The following is a 20,922-nucleotide window of genomic DNA, read 5'->3' as shown; positions in this document are numbered from 1 at the left end:
ATATGGAAAAGGCATACGACACCACGTGGCGGTTCGGAATACTGCGAGACCTCGCACACTTTGGAATACGTGGAAATATGCTGAATATCATTGAAAGTTACCTGTCCAACCGCAGATTCCGTGTCCGTGTGGGTAATGCCTTATCAGTACCATATGTTCAGGAAACTGGAGTACCACAGGTTGGTGTGCTCAGTTGCACCCTTTTTATCATAAAAATGAACTCTCTGCGTCTGTACATCCCACGCAACATATTTTATTCAGTATATGTCGACGATGTGCAGATAGGGTTCACCTCATGTAACCTTGCAATCTGTGAGCGGCAGGTTCAGCTTGGTTTGAACAAACTATGTAAGTGGGCAGACGAGAATGGATTTAGGCTTAACCCACAAAAGTCCACATGCGTCCTCTTCTCCAGAAAGAGAGGTCTGCACCCTGATCCCAACATCGAGATGCAAGGTGAGGGTCTACCTGTAAAAACTGAACACAAATTTCTAGGCATAATTCTGGACGCGAAGTTAACATTTATCCCACATCTAAAGTATCTAAGAAACAAGTGCATGAAGACAATGAGCATCTTGAAAGTGTTGTCTCGCACTACGTGGGGTAGTGACACAAAATGTCTACTGAATCTCTATAAGAGCCTGATTCGATCACGTATAGACTACGGTTCCATTATATACCACTCCGCGACTCCGAGCTCCTTGAAGATGCTGGACCCTGTCCACCATCTGGGCATCCGCCTCTCTACGGGTGCATTCAGAACAAGCCCCGTAGAAAGCCTATATGCAGAATCAAATGAATGGTCACTCCATCTGCAGAGAACGTACTCGTCCTTTATGTATTTCCTGAAAGTAAACTCAAGCAAAACTCACCCTACCTACACAACTATAAATGACCTGTCCAGTGCCCAAACCTTTCAGAACCGCCCTAGCGTAAGAAAGCCCTACGCACTGCGAGTAAGAAGTCTTGCCGAAGAGATGGATGTGTCGCTCCACGAACACGATGTCATGTACTCTCCTGTACAGCTGCCGCCATGGCAGTGGCAGCTGATTGACTGTGATCTGTCCTTCGTTGATGTTACAAAGAATGCGCCGGTCGCACATATCCGTATGCACTTCCTCGAATTGCAGCACAAATACTCTTGTCCGGAATATTTTACTGACGCCTCAAAGTCACACACTGGCGTGTCTTACGCGGCGGTCGGTCCATCCTTTTGGGCTGCCGGAGTTCTACACCCAAACACAACCATCTTTACAGCGGAGGCCTACGCCATCCTGGCGGCGGTTAAACAGATCAAACAGCTAGACATACGCAAGGCAGTCATTTACACTGACTCCTTGAGCGTGTTGAAATGTTTAAAAACTCTCAGTAGGCACAGAAACCCCGTCATTATAGCTCTTTATTCCATACTTTGCACCGCGTATGCATCTAAGCAACAAATTGTGCTGTGCTGGGTGCCAGGGCACCGCGAGATCGAAGGGAATGAGTTGGCCGACAAGCTAGCCACATCTGCTCATACAGACGCTGCCACTTCGCCCACAGCCGTCCCTGTAATGGACCTAAAGCCACTTATCAAGAAAAAGGTCAGAGCCTACTGGCAACGTCTGTGGGACAGAGAAACGAACAACAAACTACATACTATCAAGCCTCATCTCGCTCATTGGCCGTCAGAATCGAAAACACGCTACACACAGGTTACACTTTGCAGACTCAGGATAGGACACACATACAGTACACACGCATACTTATTGTCCGGTGGCGATCCGCCTGTCTGTGACGAATGTGGCGAGCCACTCAGTGTACTTCACGTCCTCCTGCAATGCCCTGAACTGGAGCCTCAGAGGAAAATACATTTTTCATTATCATTACGGCAGAACCTACCATTACATCCATGTATGTTTTTGGGCAATGAACCTCTTTTTAAATACCAATCCGTTATCGCGTTTTTAAAGGATATACCTAACTTTCGTGTTATATATGCAGGTGACTTGTAGCACGGCCTCTCTGGAGAGGCCGCTGCTGCGGTATTTTTTTTTAAAGAAAGCACGTGCCTCCTGGTCTTTGTCTACAAAGGCTTCCGGTAGGCGTCGTGCTGCTTTTATATTCTTAATACTCTAAGCACCATGACCATTTCTCATCCGTTCACTACCCATAGATCATTCCACACGTCACTGCCATAATTCTATTCGATATATGTTTTACGCTTCTATACCGCGATTTGTTCTTAGGCCCCTTTACAGCCACATTGCATCCTGTCATCGGAACTCACTGATCATGGCAAACATACCATTCATTGTCTTGGCGCTCTTTGGCCACACTTGGCCCTTGCGCCACAAAACACCAAATATCATCATCATCATCGGGGTAGAGGCTTCAGCCTAAACCCACACTCATCCTCCCTAACCGTCGACTGGATCCCTCGGGACGCGGCGGCGGTCAGGGCGAGACCGATGACTTGCCGTTGTGCATTTTCTTCTTCGTTGAGTAGCAAGGACTCCCAGGATTCTCTGCATCTATCTGGCTCATAAATATTAGGACAGGTCCAAACCATGTGGACTAAGTCCGCTATACCATTACAATGCGTACACCGAGGGCTATACACCGAGGGATGCCATTTGCTCAACAGTTGTGGGTTTGGAAATACCCCTGTTTGCAGTTTCCTCCACATAACTTCCTCGCTTTTGGTAAGGTTCTTATCCTCTCTCGGGTAAGTCTTACGCCCCAGCTTATAATGGTTAAGAATTTCTTGAAAAGTGCTCAGATCGTCAGCGGCCTGTAGGGGTTCCTCGCTTGGGGGTTTTGTCGAGACAGCGCTGGAATCCCGGAAAGTGAGACCTCGGGCCAGCGCATGCGCCTTCTTGTTCCCTCGCAAACCCTGATGAGCCAAAGTAAACAATGGACCGCGAAGCACGTCGTTGTTTGTTGTTTTAATGCGTTGGCATTCTTTGGGTGCTTCACGCACTTACCTCTCGCCAACTTGGGTCACTGATTATGTGCCACTGAGTGTGCAGCAAGCAAGCAAATAATTCTCAGTGTCCGCAGGCACCGGTGTGCCACGCTTCTAATCTCGGAGGCCACATGCGAACTTCTCGGCAGTGCCACTATATGACAGAGCGAGTCCAGAAAGAAGTGTGAGAGAGGCGCCGTGCATTTCAGAGTCCATGCACAGGCTTTGCATAGGTAGCGCCAGATGGTGCTAAGTGTTCTTAGGGAAGCGTGAAAGAGGAGTCCTGCTATAGTCAACATCTCTTACATAACCTGTTTCGACGGTGGCAACACGTGTCGCTAAATTGCTTCAATGCGAATGCATTATGGTCGACAGTCATCGCGAAATGGGTTCTGCTGCAATTTTTTGTTCGTGTGGCTTCTTTAAAAAGTGTAAATAATGTGTATCAACGAGGATTCGTGTAGTCAAGTTCATAAGATGACATGATTTCTCATTATCGGTCTCGTTGTCTATATATCTTGCTGGGAGTTATTTCGCTTGTTTGCATTCAAAAGGAGACCACTGCCTGTGTTAATTGTTTGTGACAGTTACTAGGCAAATTCCACACTTTGGGTTGACAGAGACTCCAAGAACCCCAATTTCTCACCCGGTTTTCCTCTTTAAGTATAACACCCAATGTGCACCTCGTCCCCCCTCCCCATAAAAAAAAAATGGATACAACTCAACAATAAACAACCCTTTATACAACCCAACAATGAACAACTCTTTATATATTGTAATGTGCAGTATATACTTCTGCATTCAGTGAAGTGACTTGGTGAACTTAGCAAGAAATGTTTGGGCACGCATCTGATCACCACAATCATAGGCAGCTGAAGCATGACCACTGCATTAATGCAAAGGTCCCTTTCTCAATGGTGTCCAGATATGTATGCCCTTTGAAAAAGACAGCAGGAGAACATTTGTCATAATGATAGAAAGGTTTGTTAGATATTGAAGGGAATTGTTACAGCACTGGCCAGGCACACTTTGGCCATATTTGGAACATGCACCACAAAACACCAATATCATCATCATAAATTGTTGCAAATACATCTTTTCTAAGGAACACCTAAATAAGCATATGGGAAAAGGGACAAATGCTGTCATATTTTTCCATTGAGACTTCACCCTGTGCCATGCTTGTTAACAACCCAACTTCTTCACAACCTGTCATCACAACATGACTATGTTGTTGCCGTCATGTAGTGTCGAGCAGTGTCGTGCCCACAAGCTCTAGTTGAGCGCACTCTTCATAGAGAAAGCCACCAACCTGTGGCAGAGACTGAAAACAGAGCAAGTGCGGAGCGGGTCGCCCAGACCGACAGAGTAGGATTGAACAAGGCGTGAAATAAACAGAAGTGTCGTTTTTCTGTCAGTCTCGCCTGTTGTTTTTCCTATTGGCAACACGACATGGTGGAAGCGATAAATGGGGGCAAGGAAGAAGATGACTGGGAACCGGTAAACCACAGAACATCCAGCATGCAAGACGTAAACCCTGTCAAAAAAAGCAATTGACTTTAATTGGGAAATTTCCAATTGGTACCAATGCGAACATTTCCAATCATAAATTAGTACATAACTGGACTAATTGAACCAACTGGAATGAGATCAACTGGTTTTTGTTGGAGTGACCAATTATACCCAATGGGTGACAATTGGTTGGAATGACCAATTGCACCAATGGGCAATACCAATACACATATATACCCCACAAAGCAAGCCTAAAAGGATTCCAGCTGTCAGAAACCGGTTTTCTATAGCCTTAGTACTGCATGCATATATAGCTATAACTCATTCCAGTTTCCTTGAATGGGTTCATAAACTGAGAGTGTTTCCCAGTTGGTTATGTTCTAGCTAGTTTATTCCTATCGGTAGTCCAATTAGACTCAGTTGGGAATGTAAGGTGGGCCTAGCTGGTTCAAACTGGCAAGTCCACTCGGACTCGATTGGTTTCACTTTGACTCGATTGTAACCATTTGGAACTAGGGATTTTCCAATCAGTTCCAATTGGGTCCAGTTCATTTCAATTGGCAACTCCAATTGGTTTCTCCTCTGACCTAATCAAAACCGTTTGGAAGTAAGGATTTCCCAATTGGTTCCTATTGGTCCTTGATGATTCCTATTGAAAAACTAATTGAAGTCAATTGTTTTTTTGTTTTTTTTTTTGACTGGGAAAGAAGACAGTGCTGCACGAAGCGAAGCGGCGCCACAACAACATGGCAGGAACTTCTTTCTATTTACTATCGAACTGCCCGAAAAGTTGGACTTCAGAGATCCCAACGACAGCAAGCACTGGATTGCAAAGTGGGAGCGGTGCCATATCATGTTCTGGTCTTCATACGCGTGACGCCGAAACACAAGTGAGCACTTTTCTGTACATGATAGGAAAAGGAGCTGAAGACGTCCTATCATCCTTAAAACTAAAAGACACTGAAGTCGCTTACTATGCCACAGTCAAGAGAAAGTTGGAGAAACATGTCATTCCGTACATGAACATGATTTTCGAGCAAGCAAAATCCAACCACAGGAGGCAGTGGCCAGGTGAAAGTGCTGAATCCTTCATCACGGATCTACATAAGCTGGCCGGAAGGAAGAGCTCGTTCGCAACTGTGTCGTCATTGGTTTGAGTGAGAGCTGCAATTGGATCCAAAGCTCATGCTACAGTTGGCTGCGAAGATAGCACGCAACTTCGAAATCATCAAAAAACACCAGAGTGAACTATTTGAGGCCACAAAAAATGCAACGTTGGGCAGGGTGCATACAGATCATTGAAATCTTTGAAAACCCTTGAAATTGAAAAGTGCATTTTCAAGGCCCTTGAAAGTCCTTGAATTATTTTCCTTCCTTGAAAATCCTTGAATTTCGTGAGCAATTCACTCTGATATCGACATTGCGACCTCCTTTCTGTGGTAGATCTGCGTCGATCTGACAAACTCCCCATTTCAGAAACAATACGCCGGCACGAGCACACATGGTTTTGCAGAACTGCACGGAGAAAATAAAAGGCTTCACCGCGTCAAACCGCGAACGGAGCAAGAGACCCGCACCGCGCTTCGGAGAGGACTCAGCTGGAAGTGTTTACGCTGCTTTCCTCACCCTATTGTTCGTTTCACTCCTCGCCCGTCGGTCTGCCTTGTCCCACTTTCACTCTTGCACGCTAGGTGAAGCTAGTGAAGCTAAAGAGAGCTATAGTGGAGCAACCTTACCACTGATGCTCAGTGCCTTCGGGTGGAGGTTTGTTATAACATTATTTATGATAATATAAGTGCAATAACATTACCTATGTTAAGCGTTTTGGAAATGTTTGGTGAACCAACTCAGCTAATTCTGCAGAAGCCTGAGCAGCTGTTATGAGTGTTCGTTGTGTTAACTTTTAATATTTTTGTGTACTTGAGAAATGATGAAGACATGTTCTACAAAATTGCAATATACATCTATTTGTTATAATATAATGGATGTTTAGCAAGACTACACTGAATGGTTTGGAAATGTTCGGTAAACTTGCCCAGGTAATACTGGAGAAGTCAGAGTAACCGTTGGGAGCATTCATTGTGTTTTGTCAACTTTTTTTTTTTTTGGTATTGTTGTGAACTTGCAAAGGGTGATCAAGGCTAGACATTATTAACATCATTGGGATATACATTTATTTCTTTTTATTTTAGTGCAATAACCATATGCTGAATGTTTTGAATATTTTTGGTGAACTTTACCCAGCCTATACTGGAGAAATCTCAGCTGCAGTTGTAAGCGTTCATTTTGTGTTGTGATCTTGAGAAGTTATCAAGGCTAGACATTTTTATTATAATTGTGATATAGATTTATTTATTGTAAGTGTAATAAAACTAGTCATTTTTGGAAATGTTAGAGTAAGGAAATCCTACTTTGGATGCCGCTTTGAGTCCTTAAAATACCGGTGACAGGTCGGGGAAAGTCCTGGATTATCCTTGAATTTTTGCCTTGGAAACCTGTACGAACCCTGGTTGGAAGAACTATGATAACAGAAGGAACAAAGGGACTACAGATATGCACCGCAGAAGTCGAGCAAGCTTCCTGTGGGAAACCGAACCATGCAAAACATGTGCAAATGATGCGACAGAGTTCAGCAGCATATCAAAGATGCTGCGCCCAGCAACAGGAAAACAATGCAAGAATGGTGGAAAGATAGGACACTATGCGATAGTGTGCCTGTGGGACGACAAACCAGCGTAAACCAGTGCTCGAGAGCGTTTACAAGCATGTCGAAGAGTGGAGCACACACAGAAGAGGTCGTCCTAGGTGAACTTTCGGACAGTAACAACCAGGAGGCGTGGTACATTGTTGCACTTGTGGATGGACACTCGGTCCATTTCAATGTCAACAAAGGGGCAGATGTCACGGTCATCCTTGCCTCACAGTATGACAAGAGCAGTATGGACGAGTTGGTGCCTGTGGACAAGAAACTCTTTGGCCCTGGAAGAGCACCCATCAAGACGAATGGAATGTTTGATGCCACAGTCATTTGGCAAGGAAGCTCAACATATCAACACATGTTTGTACATAATACAAGGACTGCAAACAGCACTTCTAGGATGACCAGTCATACGCTCTCTTGGTGTCTTTGCACAGCTATGGGCAATCGAAGTTGGAACAAGCAGCCAAACACGGCTAGGAATGTCACAAGGGAGACCCTAGTTCTGCACGCTGTTCAGTGGGCTAGGTGAGATGAGAACAATTTACAAAGTGACGCTGTAACCAAATTCCTCTCCGTATGCAGTTGCTGTGCCTCGACAGGTTCCGGTTCTGCTGCTTCCAAAAGCCAAAGAGGAGCTTGAATGGATGAAAAAAAGCTAGGAGTAATTAGACAAGTTGAACATGCAGCACCATGGTGTGCACCAGAGGTTACTGCAAAGAAACAAAATGACGAGATGAAGATTTATGTTGACTACACGCACAACTAGCAAGTGGTTTGCGAGTGAGTGATCATGCCGACAGTGAAAGAGAACTTGACCAAGCTGACTGACATAATACTGTTCACGAAGCTGGCGGGGCTAATGTCGGAGACTGGTGGATGCCACTTGCACCCGAGTCACAAGGTTTGACCACTATCATAACACCGTTTGAAAGGTTCCCATTCCTGTGTCTACTTATTGGGATCGCAACAGCCCACGAGCTCTAGTTGAGCGCACTCATCATGAAGGGTGCCACCGACCAGTGGCGCACTGACGGGGGAGGATTCGGGGGTTGTAACCCCCCCCTGAGGCCGACTTAACCCCCCCTTTCGTTTAACCCCTTTTCTTTCCTTACGCATTTCAGTACTGCAACTAACATGTAAGACGTGCAATCGTCTGCACACTCGCAAAAAGCGCATTTTTTTGACAATTTCCCGTGAAGAAATCGAAATTAGTGCTGTTTAGATGGTGTGGTGGAATAGTTCGGCACGTATGTCTGTGTGCAGTCAGGCGGTAATAAACGTCAGAGACGCACGAACGGATTTAAACGAACATTTATATAACATGATGGGACTGAAACAAGACAAACACTAAACACAGCATACAGAGCAAAAGTCCTCAGGGCCGCCTCAGGTACCGCGGCAGGAGCTCCCGGAACAGCGCACTGGTCCTGCGTCTTCCAGTCACGAGCCCGCTCTGCCCGTCCGGCACCCACGTCTTCTTCTTCCTTTTTCTCTTGCTTCGTTTTTTTTTTTGAGCGCTGCCAAGCGCGCAAGCTGCCCCTGATGATGATGTCCCCAGCACATGGCTCGTACCCACTTTGAAGCTGTCCCTAGCTCGCCTTCTTCTGTTTCTTCATTCTTCATTCACATGTCTCGATAGTTGTCAAACCGTCCACGCACATACACAACACTGATAAGGTCACTGCACTACAGATGGTATTGGCAAACTGTCAACCCCCCCCCCCCCCCCTGGCAGAGATCCTGGGTGCGCTACTGCCACCGACCCGTGGTGAAGACCAAAAACAAAGCATGCGAAGTGGGTCACCCGGACCGGTAGAATAGGACTGAACATGTCATGAAATAAACGCAAGTTGATGGGTCCGAGGAAAATCGTTGCAGTTAGTAGAGTTAGTACTGCTACTGAACTCACTTATCCTCCACTACACAATGCATACCCTTTGTTGTGGCTTCACAGCAAAACGCTTTATTTGTGACTAGATGCAGCGGAAAATGTCTGCTTCAAAACACATGCTCCAAGCATTCGCTCAAAGTGGTGATTAAATTTTTTTTTATAGAATCGTTAGAGCTAGCTTAAAAGGGCCCTGAACCACTTTTTATCAAAGTTGAGAAATGCATTCTAAGTTAAATTAGACTATTTCAGAAATACTTTGCCGCAAAATTTTCTTCAATGCAGAGTTATTGGCAATCAAAGGTACCGCCCCTTCTTCAATGATTTGCACTGCGAAGGTTATGGCGGAGTGAGGTGCGCCCACAACGCTTCGCCTAGTGAACGTCGCCATGGCGCACAGTTCAAACTTTATTTTGGATGTTCACGTAGACGCCACTATTTCTGGTTTTGGCACCTACGACGCACCAAACGTGGTTGTCCTCAGTGAGCTGTAGTGCGCTCAGCCAGTGGACTTGTCGCGGCCCCCGCGGCGGCCACGGTATCTACACTACGTAGCGGACCACAGCTACATGCAACTGCAGAGGTTGCTTCGTGCACGACAGGGCTAGAGTGCGTGCTTGCACTCATATCCTCCTTTCTGGCTGTGCTACGTGGTGCGGACCGGCTTTGTCCTGCACCAGCTTGACTGATCGATAGTAACCACATCCAATTTGTGCACTTTGAAGCGCTGTGAATAGCTCATTACGAAGCGAAGTCTGCCAAGGCATCTAACCAGGAGTGGCCAGGAGTGAGCGCGTGCATGTGGTCTGACCTTAAGTTTTGCATGTTTTGAGGCTAGTTGAGTGTTCAAAACTAGTCGAAATTAGTGGCACCTGACGGCAACCATTATGCAGGGTGGCCAAAGTTTAATTACTCTCCTTCCCCACCCCACTTTTCTCATTGAAAATAATGCTGTGCTCATTGCTGTCTAGAACACAAAGAAATGCCCCAGTCTGATGCAAATATCTGACACGTTCATTCTAATGCATAGAAACTTGCTGCATGGTTCTTTAGCTTCACTGTTTTCAACAATGCAGGTAGCCCAGAAAAACCGAAGAAACGGACATTACTGGGCAAAATACGGAAACGGCTCAGCTTCAAGAAGAATCGCTCCAAGTCAATGGAAGCTCGGTCAGATGCTGACGCACACAGCCGCAGTAGCAGCCGTAGCATCTCCACCGACCGTGCAAAGTCAGTGCCACTTGGAAGTAAGTGTCCTGAAGCGCAATACTCAAATTTCAAATATGCTTTGTGCTTTGCATGCATTTCAATAGGGCTAGCCTAAATGCACACTGTCACCGCAGCATGGCCAAGCTATTTCTTTTCTTGCACGAAGAAAGCATTGATCCACACAAAGCCTGAAGGTTTTAATGCAGCAAAAGAAGCAGTGTGTGCACTGGTAGGATTGCTTAATTAACTTACATTTGTTGCACTCTTTCCAACAAGCTTGCTAGCTAGCTCATTGTAACGGGCCACACAAAATTGTTGATTAAAGTTTATCATTGAGATTGAAGATTACATTTGTGTAGATTCTTTACATGCAGTCTTAATATAGGATTTACTAATGTGGAGCTAATAATGTATAGTTAAGTTTGGTGAAGCTTCTGTGTCCTGACACAGAGCAAGAAAAGTGCGGGAGTACTTCATATTAAATAGTACAGTGCTGTCAGGGGCTTTTCCCATAAAAATATAGGCTGCAAAAGCATTTTAGTGCGAAGCTTTATATGTCTAGGCGAAATCGTATATGGCTAGGTGAAACTGCCTGTGTACAGAAAACTATCATCATCAGCATTGTCTCGAGCGTTGTCGTCTTCTTCTGCAGCTGGCTCGTTGGCGCTCCTCAGGTTGCGCTCTTGCTCATGCTCGGCATGCGCTCGTGCCACTGCTCCCGCGTTCGTCGTCTTCGTCTGCTTCCACAGCTGGCTGCGTTGCCGCTAATCATTCCAACATAGAATATAACTTCTCTTCTGTCATCGTAATGGGAAGGCTGCGTTTACAGGACCTCCTTATTAAGAGACATTGCTTAAGGGGGTATGAGCTATGCGTTCTTACGTAACAGACAGAGTTAATTTTGGAGCAATTTAATTTCGAAGAATTGCAAGCGGCAATGGTGGGTGAATGCTGCTAACCACGCTACCAAGCAAACTCGACACATCAAACGCAAGTGACAACGGCGGACTGCGGGCATACCGTCAGTGACGTTGTTTCCTCCGTCGCCGCCGAACGTGTGTGTAACCTCATAATTTAGAACTAATTTAATGAACCCTCGGGATTAATCCAGTGATAAACACCGGGGCCGCAAGTTTCAGCTTTGCTGGTTAACCATCTTCACGGAGTGGAAGGGCCAATGAATTTTTTCTTGGAGTAACAATAGCTTTCGGGAACAGTGTCTCTATTTGTAACACGAGCAGCAAAATACATATGAAGATTTAAACTTCGCAAGAATTACTCAGGTGAAGTCATTGTACAAGTGCTATTTATAATGTCCTCAATGATTCGTTATAAAATTAAAAAGTGCCTAATTTCATTAAGATAATTGGAAGGAGCACATATTGGAAACTGTCCATGGGGATCGATATGAGGATACGGTACGGAGATCGATACCCAGCACCTCCACCAAAATGTTGCAGGAAGAAAGCAGGCCCACGAGTGTAGAAGAATGTATATTTACAAGTGGCAACGGCCAGAGTCTTCGTCTTCCTCTCGTTCGCGTCACCTTCTTCTTTCCCTTCACCGTAACATCATCTTTAAACAACTAAAATTGTGCTGTTTGTTGGTTGGACCTAACTTGAGCTGTCATTATGGCTAAGAGCTTTTGCTTTCACTATATTAAATGGCACCATCAAAACATTGATTTACAGAATTTTCACAAGGTACTGCTGAGTTATCAGAAATGTATAACTCAAACTGAACCTATTTCTCAATACTTGTTTCTAGCCGCCAAAATATCATAGCTGTATGCATTTTTTAAAGGAATGTTTGTGGCTTATGTTGACTGTGTCCGATGATTACTTAATTCACTAGTGATGCTTTATTTTACTTGGTATCATAAGACTAGACCAAAATCACATTGCCACCTAACGTATGTGTTGCTTAAATATCCATTTCATTTTGCTTATACTGATGATGCCGGCTGAGAATACTTAGACTATAGCCATGACTTAAGTGCGTTAAAGATCTTTATGTCACTTCTTGTATAAGGCAGCTATTGAAATGAGCGATTTACCTTGTCCTGTTTACTCTGTAGTGAAAATGTTTATTTGAAGAAGATGAAGGAGCTTGGCTAGCGAAAAAAAAAATTTGATTATTTCCAAAATAACAAAGATCTAGACAAACATTAAATATATTGACTTCGGTGAATCCTCTGCAGGCCTCAACTATTTCATAATTTAATTTTATATAGCAACCTGTATTTGCTCTGCAACTTCTCTAAATAAAGTGGTCATGTGTACATTTTCAATTTCAGCCTCAAATGTCAGTTTCCATAGGCTAGTGCAAGGTATGTGAGTTATAGTGATGAGTTTTCATTTGCTCCTGCGATACCAGAGGGCATCTAAGACACAAATACAGTATGTAGTCATCGAAGGTACAAACGAATGAGCATCATTTGGTCAAAGTATTAATCTTTTGCCTGTAATTTCGTGACATAGCTTAATAAGCAAGAACCCACCGTGCTTTGTAAAAACTGAAAACAGAAAGATGGATAGTCAATCTTTGCAAAACCCTCTAAGTAAAGCAAATCACCTGTACACATAAACACTTGCTTCTGTATGTGCTTTGTGAATTGTGGCCAGCGCATTTCACGATTATTTGTTTAAGCAGCACTGCAGCACAAAACTGCTTTCTTGCACACATCTCTCTCGTTCTCGTTTCCCCTGTCACTCTTTGTCTTTCTCTCTTTCGCTCTTGCAGTCTGCAGCGTAACGGTATAAATCACTTTTCTCCCTACTTTTTTCACCACTGCACATTTCTTGAACTGCGACCTCTTTTGACATACATTCCATCTCAGTAGTTCCCTTCAGTACTGCCAAAGCTACACAGTGTAATGAAGTGGCACCAGTGGGTTCTACCACTCTGGAAAACAGTACCATTCATGAAAAGCATCTTTTTGTGTAATACTACTTGATATGGTCATGACCTGCCTACTGATGGTGGGAAGTATTTTTATGCATTACACAGACAGCGTTTTATGTTTAAGGCCTGCTGTTTCTTTTTAGCATGCTTTCACTTTGCCTTGTTTCTCCCTTTGACCCTTCTCATGTTGAGAACAGGGTGTGGTCAATCTCTGTCCATACGATGGAAGCTCGAGTACGAGCAGTGTCAAAGTATATCAGGATGCATGTACAAACAGGGCACTCAACTATGTAAATTATTCTGTCTGCTAACAGTCATTTGTACATCATATTATTTAATGCACTTATTCTTACATATTGTTATGGCTTTATGACTTATAATAATATAGCACTGATGGCATAGTGATTACAGTCAAACATCGATAACACGAGAGACATTAGACAGTTTTAGTTTAGCATGGTTACCGGAATAGTGGGCGTACCGGAATAGCAGGATCGAAATGCGCATGCGCAGAATGCTAAACGAGACATACCGTTTACCGTGCGCACGCTATTTCTCAGAGTTAACGTTATCGTGTTAGCGTGTTTACGTAGTGTACGTAAAACATGGCGGCGGTCCCGGCCGCCCGCTTCGAACTGAATTTGGAGTTGCTGTTGAATAATTCACTTCGTTGGTAGGAAATGACTGCGTAAATGGCTTTCACTTACCTTCAGGCAGGATCGACAATATGTTTTTATGGATAATTTAGCAGAGTTTTCGAGATCGCTTCTCGTTTCGAACGCGCCTAAGCCTAACGAAAAAATTTTTCTCCGAGATGTGAGCGCCACCTGTCGATAAAGTCGGGAGATAGGCACGACAACGGCATATGGCCTCTGAGATGGGAGGATTTCGGAGGCTCTGGTAGACAGCTTGTACTGCTTGTCTGTTTCGCTGCAGATCGGCACACATGGCAAGTAAAAATACAACGCGCTCCTGGCTTCCATTGCGCTGCCTCTCGCACTTTCCGGACGCACACACACATAGACTTAGGTGCCCTATGTATGCGAAATTCAAAGCGTAATGGAATAGCATCCCGCACGTAAACTACGCTATCACGCTATACTAAAACTCTTTCTACAAAGTTCGTTTGCGGAACGGTAACACTATTTCCCGTAACCCCGCTATTACGCTAACGCTAAACTAAAACTGTCTAATAAAAAACACAGAGGGCTCGTCACCCACAGTCTGGATCAATGGATTAGGCCGACTGCTCAGACTGACATCTGGTGCACGTTATTGTCATTGTGGCACTTTGAGTGTGAAGCCAAACTGCAAGGCCGCCACTCGAATTTTTCGTTTGATTTTATTTACATATTATTTTTTCACCTATCCTACCCTTATTCACACTCCCTCTCCCTAGGCCAGAGAGCTATCCTGTGTAATAAAGTTTTACTCACTCAGATAAAACAAATTATTATATATAATGAAGTAAATATAAACTTTTTCACTGATATTTACAGGGCAAAGAACATGTGCTAAGATGAATATCGTATATAACAAAGGTATTTTTTTGTCGAATTCAACTTCATTATTAATGACGCTTGACTGTAATGTTTTTGTTTGATCTACTTGCAATTGAGTGTCAGGTGAAAACACTGAGCAAGCAAGAACCAGAGCTAATCCATACACGAATTCACTATTGGTTAAAGCTGTAGCTTCCATACTGCTGATGGGAATTACTGAGATAGGGTCTAGTCTTTAAATATTGCCAGGTGAAATAGTCATGTCACATAGAACTAGGTGTTTTTCATTACCTCAACATAGTTCCTGCTCTTTCATCTTTCTAGGAGCTTTCGCACCTAAGCTTTAGTGCACCTTTTCCACTACCTTAAAGGCATTTAACAATTATCTTATGCTTGGGGAATTTAGCTGGCATTCTGGTAAACATAATCCTGTGACAAGGATTCACTGTAGGCCCATGTTTTGTAGGTCATGAAGAATTTTGTAGCTGGGGGAGATATAAAGAGAAAATGCGAAGGAGTTGTGCACTCTGGTGCATCATGTAACAGCATTTTTTTTTCTTTTTTTTTTTCTGCATTGGTTTAGACCTATGTGCATGCATTCGGACAACTTCATTCTGACTTCTGTGGAAGTGGTACATATGAGCAAATTCTATGGCCATTTACAGCCTTGAACACCTTGTTAGCTAAATGACATTCTCCTGAAAATGGCTGAAAGCTTATGAACAGTAAATTGGTGAATTATTTTGTCGCAAAACAAACACCTGCCTTGATGCAATGAGGGCCGTATCTTGATTGCTTTTTGAAGGTGCCCTAAAACACTTTTTGAACATAGTAAGAAAACGTTGTCGATCTGTCGTAAAGGCTGCTGTGAACATGGGAGCAAAATAATATACTGCACTGCATGCAGCAGGGAATTTACAACCTCGTGTCAAAAACAGCAAGAAATTGCTTGCTCTCGCTTCTGCGATGGCGTCATGCAGCATCGTCTAGAGCAGCTGGCCCACCAACGCTACTGGCCGATTTCGTATCGCGAGAGCATTCTCAATGACACATAATTGTTAATTTTAAGTTAAGTAAATGAAAAATATATGTGTCTGGGATGTCAGAAAGACAGAAGAACCATTTCATCTTTGCACTGCGCCTAGCTGTGTCAGGTGCACATGGCCTCCAAGATGGCAGCGGCATGCTGCGAAGCACAGTCTACCGTGGCCGCCATGGGGTGCCGTGATAACCCCTTTCGCTGTCGCTACTCTCAACTTATAGCCAGAGCTTTGTCCTCTTGGCTTCTCTGCTGCATAGTTTCCAGTGCACTAGGGCAGATGAAAAGAGAGATAAAGCGGCGTATTGGTGTGATAACTCCATTTATATTTGAAAGATGCGAAAAATGTTTGCTGCATGAGATTCGTGAGACAACTTTCTTTGATAGTGAGGTCATTCTATGATTAGTTAAAAAAGTGTTTCAGGGCACCTTTAATAGACATGCCTGCAGAAACTATTCTTGTTCACATTATAAACAGCAACATCCTTTCTTTATCTTTTTCAAAACGCTCTTCTACATGATCATCCTAATATTTCAGAAACTTGGCTAAAGATAATCTTAAAAAAATTCCCACAATTTGTACTTGCATTTCATTTATTCTTCACTTAGTTATGCTGATATTTCTAACTTGCAGCTTTCACTGTTTCTGTGCATTGTTTAGTTTACAATGTATTCTGTCATGTCACCTCACAGGGGTACATAAAAGCCTTTGATATTTATGCAGAAGGCCTGTTCATTTTTCAACTTAATGCGCATTATTGATAATCGTCTGCATCTCCAAATTAATGACTATTGCATTTTTTGACTCCGCATGCATTTCTGAGATGTTGTTGCATAAAAGGTAAGGCCTAAACTTTCTTGGATCACACATTTCTTCACTGAGTGTATGTACTCAGCCTTGGGCACACATAACTTCCTGCACACTTCAAACTTGCACAATGCACTCACTGAACACATTTTGAGGTGTACGGTTAGCTTACTTACTCTTTCTTGCCCAAACTGCAATGATTATCTACAAACTATCACTTTCCAAAATCTGTATTTGTAAGCAGAAGGCAGATCAAAGGTGTTAGTATAGTAGACTGTAGTATCAGTAGCCACCTTTATTTTTGCACCCAAGACTGGTGTCTGTGAAAACTATCACATTTGTATGCCATTATTGGAATTTCAGTTCATTGAGCACTGGTTTTGTAGCAGGCACCAATTTTTCTAACTTATTGCTGTTGTCATAGGTAACTCAGAGCATTATATTATTCACTGTGTGAAATATGACAAGATTTTACAAACCTTAATTTCTTGCTTATGTAGTGTTTTGAGGATACGTAAAGGGGAACGTGAGGCATGTGTCAGATGCAGCTGCCAGTATTGTGAGAGCCATAGAGTAGCGATATAAAAAACACAGAGAATACTTTCCTTTCTGGTATTTCTGTCGATGCCTAACTTGTCTCTACTGTATTATGGTCTGCCTATAAAGCAGATTTTTGAACTGTTTGTTCTGATGCTGAACGATTTGCAGCACTCTTTCTTTTTTTTTCATTTTTCTATATTTGTTGATGATTGGATGACAGTTACTGCCTCCATGTCGCTACCTTGTTTTGTGTTAGCTGAAGATGTGTTTCCCTCTCCCGAGGGTGAAATAAAACAAGAACATGCTGAGCCAAATGTGCCTAAAGAAACTGATACTAGTATTTTCAGCTATTCACTCTGCTTCTCTGGCTCATAATTGTCAGATCAGCTGTGAACTCCAGAACTGAACATGAGAAATTACAGAGCAGCCAGACGAAATATTGAGCAATCCTCTGATAAAGCAGGGTATGGCACTAATTCTTTGGCTCACACCGATCGGCAGAAAGTTTAATTAATCTCACCTTTTCTTTTTTTCTTCTTCTCTTACAAGAAAAGTTTGCCTATAGCTATCAAGACAGCCATTGGCAGTGGTAATTTCTTTCCAACAGCAATCGCTGCATCACACTTTCAGTATGGAGCCTTTGTGCTCGACTAGAGAGGACACTGCTCAACCTACACCTACTGTCACCGTTTCTGTGTGCCATGAAAACCTAATACTGTAACCTTTAAGCGCGTTCACATTCGTGTGCAGTCATAGAATGTTTTGGGTAGGAAAATATGTGAGTCATAACCGCACAGCACTAAAACGTGGGCACAACCATGAAGCTGTACCACCACTGGAAGTCTGTGTGCAATGTTGGCTTTTCACTGACTTGTGAACGCTGCCACTGTAGTCATCAATGTTACCACTGCTCTAACTATAGTTTCGCATGTGAAGAAATGGGGTGAGCCTAAGGCACATTCACAAGCATTAACAAGTTGCCAGGCACGTTATTGCGACTAAATTTACTGAAGCGTGTAAACATCCAGACAGATTCAGATGACTGCTTGCCACTGTAAAAGTGCACTGCTGTGCATTGCCATTGCCAGGCTGTTTTTGTCTACCTTGATGTCATAGAATCATGTCAAGGTTGCAAAAAAGGTAATCCAGTCCTATTGGGCTAGTTCTTTCTAAGCACCTATTAGCACCATTAAAAGCACCATTAAAAGGTGACATGATCATCTCTCCTGTCTCTTTAGTGCTGCCATGATGTACATTCACTTCAGTGTTATATATATATATATATATATATATATATATATATATATATATACATGTATAGAGGGCCCATGGTACATTTGAGTCTAGAGACATATTCAGCGACAGATATATGAAGCAATTAAGCTTTCTTAATTGCAATATTTGTCTCCACGTTCTCGCTTGAGCTGGGTGTGTGCCTCCAATAACACTGGTATAACCTCACCCAGCGCTCGTCATTTATCCTCACCCCCTGAGTCTGTACAAAGAAAGCATTGTGGGTTGCAGGGAAGAGTTTATCATAATCAAACATCATCAAAGCATTCTTGAAATAACCTCCTTGCAATCTTGTCTCTCTGTATGTTTTGTTTTTGATTTGATAGATGGCTTGCATGATGTGACACACAGAACATGGTGCGAGGCAGTGTCAACCAAAAGAGTACCATGCGACAGCTCCCACAGGGTTTCTAGCAGCCAACAGCTTCTGCTTTGACACATGCATTATGGCCATAGAATTAAGTTGGCAAGCATCGAGCCCCAGGTTTTGGCACTGTTGCCTATGAGAAAGTGCTTGCAGGAAATTGAAGATTTCCAGTGCTGTTCAGGAATCATTCAGGGCCCCAGATGACTAAAGATCGCTATTGTGTTCCTTTTTCTCGCACATGGTTCCACGCTCAGCTCTTGAATAACACTTAAACTAACTAGTCCTACAGTAAGCGCCTCTGAGCTTCACTACAGGCCTCTACTTCTTGCTTGACCTTGTTATCATTGCTTTTTGACTGACCTGCTCGTATACCTGATATGGACACTGACTGTACCGAAACAAAAATGTTGACCTCAACCTTTAGTTAGTGTTGTGGCACACTTATCAGCGCTCTTGTGCAATATATAGTGGTATTTCTTTGTAGCTTCATATGCTACTGTCAGGTGCATGACAATATTTCTCTTCCATGAAATTGCCTCCACTTTGTGGATTTCTATAAAACTGAATTGGCCATATTTAGTGTTGCTTTGAGTTGTCGATTAATTTGGCCTTGCCCTGCGATCTACTTGCCTCCTGGTTAGCTCAAAGGGTAGAGCAACTTCCCCAGCGAAGCATTGGTTCCCAATTTGACCTCCAAAGCAGGACAAATGTTTCTTCAACTGCAAAACTTTCCTTCTGGGAAACCCATATAGGTTTCCTTTGTAGCTTTGTGCTAAAGTCCAATGGATGATAATTTTTTCCATCTGTGAAACTTCCTCTACATTGAATATTTTCACAGCACTGATTTGGCATATAGTGGTACCGATTTCCTCCACAACGTATCATTTGGCACGTATTAAGTGTTCATAATCATAGTGCGTGCTTCCAAACCAGTGCATTGAATAAATGGGAGATAATAAGACTGTCAATTATTTACCCAGATTCATCTGCCCATTGAAGTTGCATAACCAAAAAAAAAATGCTTTGATATTCTAAGAATCTGTGATGTGCTATGGTGACATCTCACTTTTTAATGTTTGCTTGTGCTCTGGTGATTCGCTGGCACCGTGCTTTTGTAGGGGGCTGTCAGTGCGGCGAGGCGGGAGCGCAAATGGAGCACCGCCTACTGAGTGACTCAAGTGAAGCGAACATTCAGAAAGCGAGATGCTTGCGTGATATTGCCCTTTGGCATCCTTCTCTACTGCTATGCCTCTGAGAGACCTAGTGTGCTAATGCAATAAGATGTGACATCTATGGAAAGGTCTTTATGCGAGCAAGAAATAAAGTACTCTGAGCAGTGCAATTGGCTACATGAGAATAATAGACTAGCAATATCACTCTGCACTATCAACACACGAGATGAATTAACAGCAGCAACCATGCCCTTGCATGTTTGTGCCCCCAGCATCCTACTACCCGCCAAGGTCATATGAAGAAAGCTGAAAGTTCTCATGCTTCCCTTGGAATGACTGAGTGCAGAGGATCATTGTTGATGGGCAGCAACCTTCATCATTCTTCTCATATCTTAAGGAACCATTTGCTTCACTAAACTTCTAAAAGTACATGCTTTTTGATGGGCCTGATATCCATACTGGAACATTTTAATGGAAAATTCAATAATCTATTTCATTTCCGTATTATATTTTCACTAAGTTCACATGAATTTCATATAATTTTTGCATCACTCTCTCAAAAATATTACGATAACATAATGCACTATTGCATTCAGTATTAAACGATTTAGTATTGATACAAAATAGAACAGCTACTGTTTGCTGTTTTATCTACTTACAGAGCATGTGGTTAATATAAAATGCAAATGCACAGCTAATTCAAGATTGAGCAAATGTGCTGCAAATAATAAGCAAGGCTGTATATCAATGTTATTAGAGCATTACTTGCAAGTGGTAACAAAGATTTAATTCGCTCGTTCGGTATTTTCTATGAACTTTTAGCCTTGGAGAGGTTGCCATGGTGATTATGTGATGAAATGGTCATCTTTTCTTTGTTTCCAATTATTATTTCTGCGTAGCAGTTTATCCTCGACTGATGTCGGTTGATGAATTACTTGCAACAACCAATGCTTTCCTCTTGCTATATATTTCTCTGTCCCCTCTATGAGCAAAACACCAGAAATAAGCCATGTTTACTCTTTTGCTGCGATGTTGTGCTA

At 43.1% G+C, this 20,922-nt stretch overlaps 1 protein-coding gene across 1 annotated transcript in view; it reads left to right on the top strand.

Moving 5' to 3' along the window:
- The window catches only part of LOC119456788 (serine-rich adhesin for platelets), an 88,335-nt gene that overhangs the window by 50,507 nt on the left and 16,906 nt on the right, over positions 1 to 20,922 (top strand). Inside the window, exon 13 of the mRNA XM_049669076.1 lies at positions 10,125 to 10,295. Coding sequence (XP_049525033.1) covers positions 10,125 to 10,295 — 171 coding nt within the window. The remainder of the gene's footprint in view (positions 1 to 10,124; positions 10,296 to 20,922) is intronic.

This window comes from Dermacentor silvarum, chromosome 6 (assembly GCF_013339745.2).
Source record: "Dermacentor silvarum isolate Dsil-2018 chromosome 6, BIME_Dsil_1.4, whole genome shotgun sequence".
Classification (NCBI taxonomy): Eukaryota; Metazoa; Arthropoda; class Arachnida; order Ixodida; family Ixodidae; genus Dermacentor; species Dermacentor silvarum.
The sequence above is the reverse complement of the archived record's forward strand: the minus strand, read 5'-3'. Positions and strand labels throughout refer to the sequence as shown.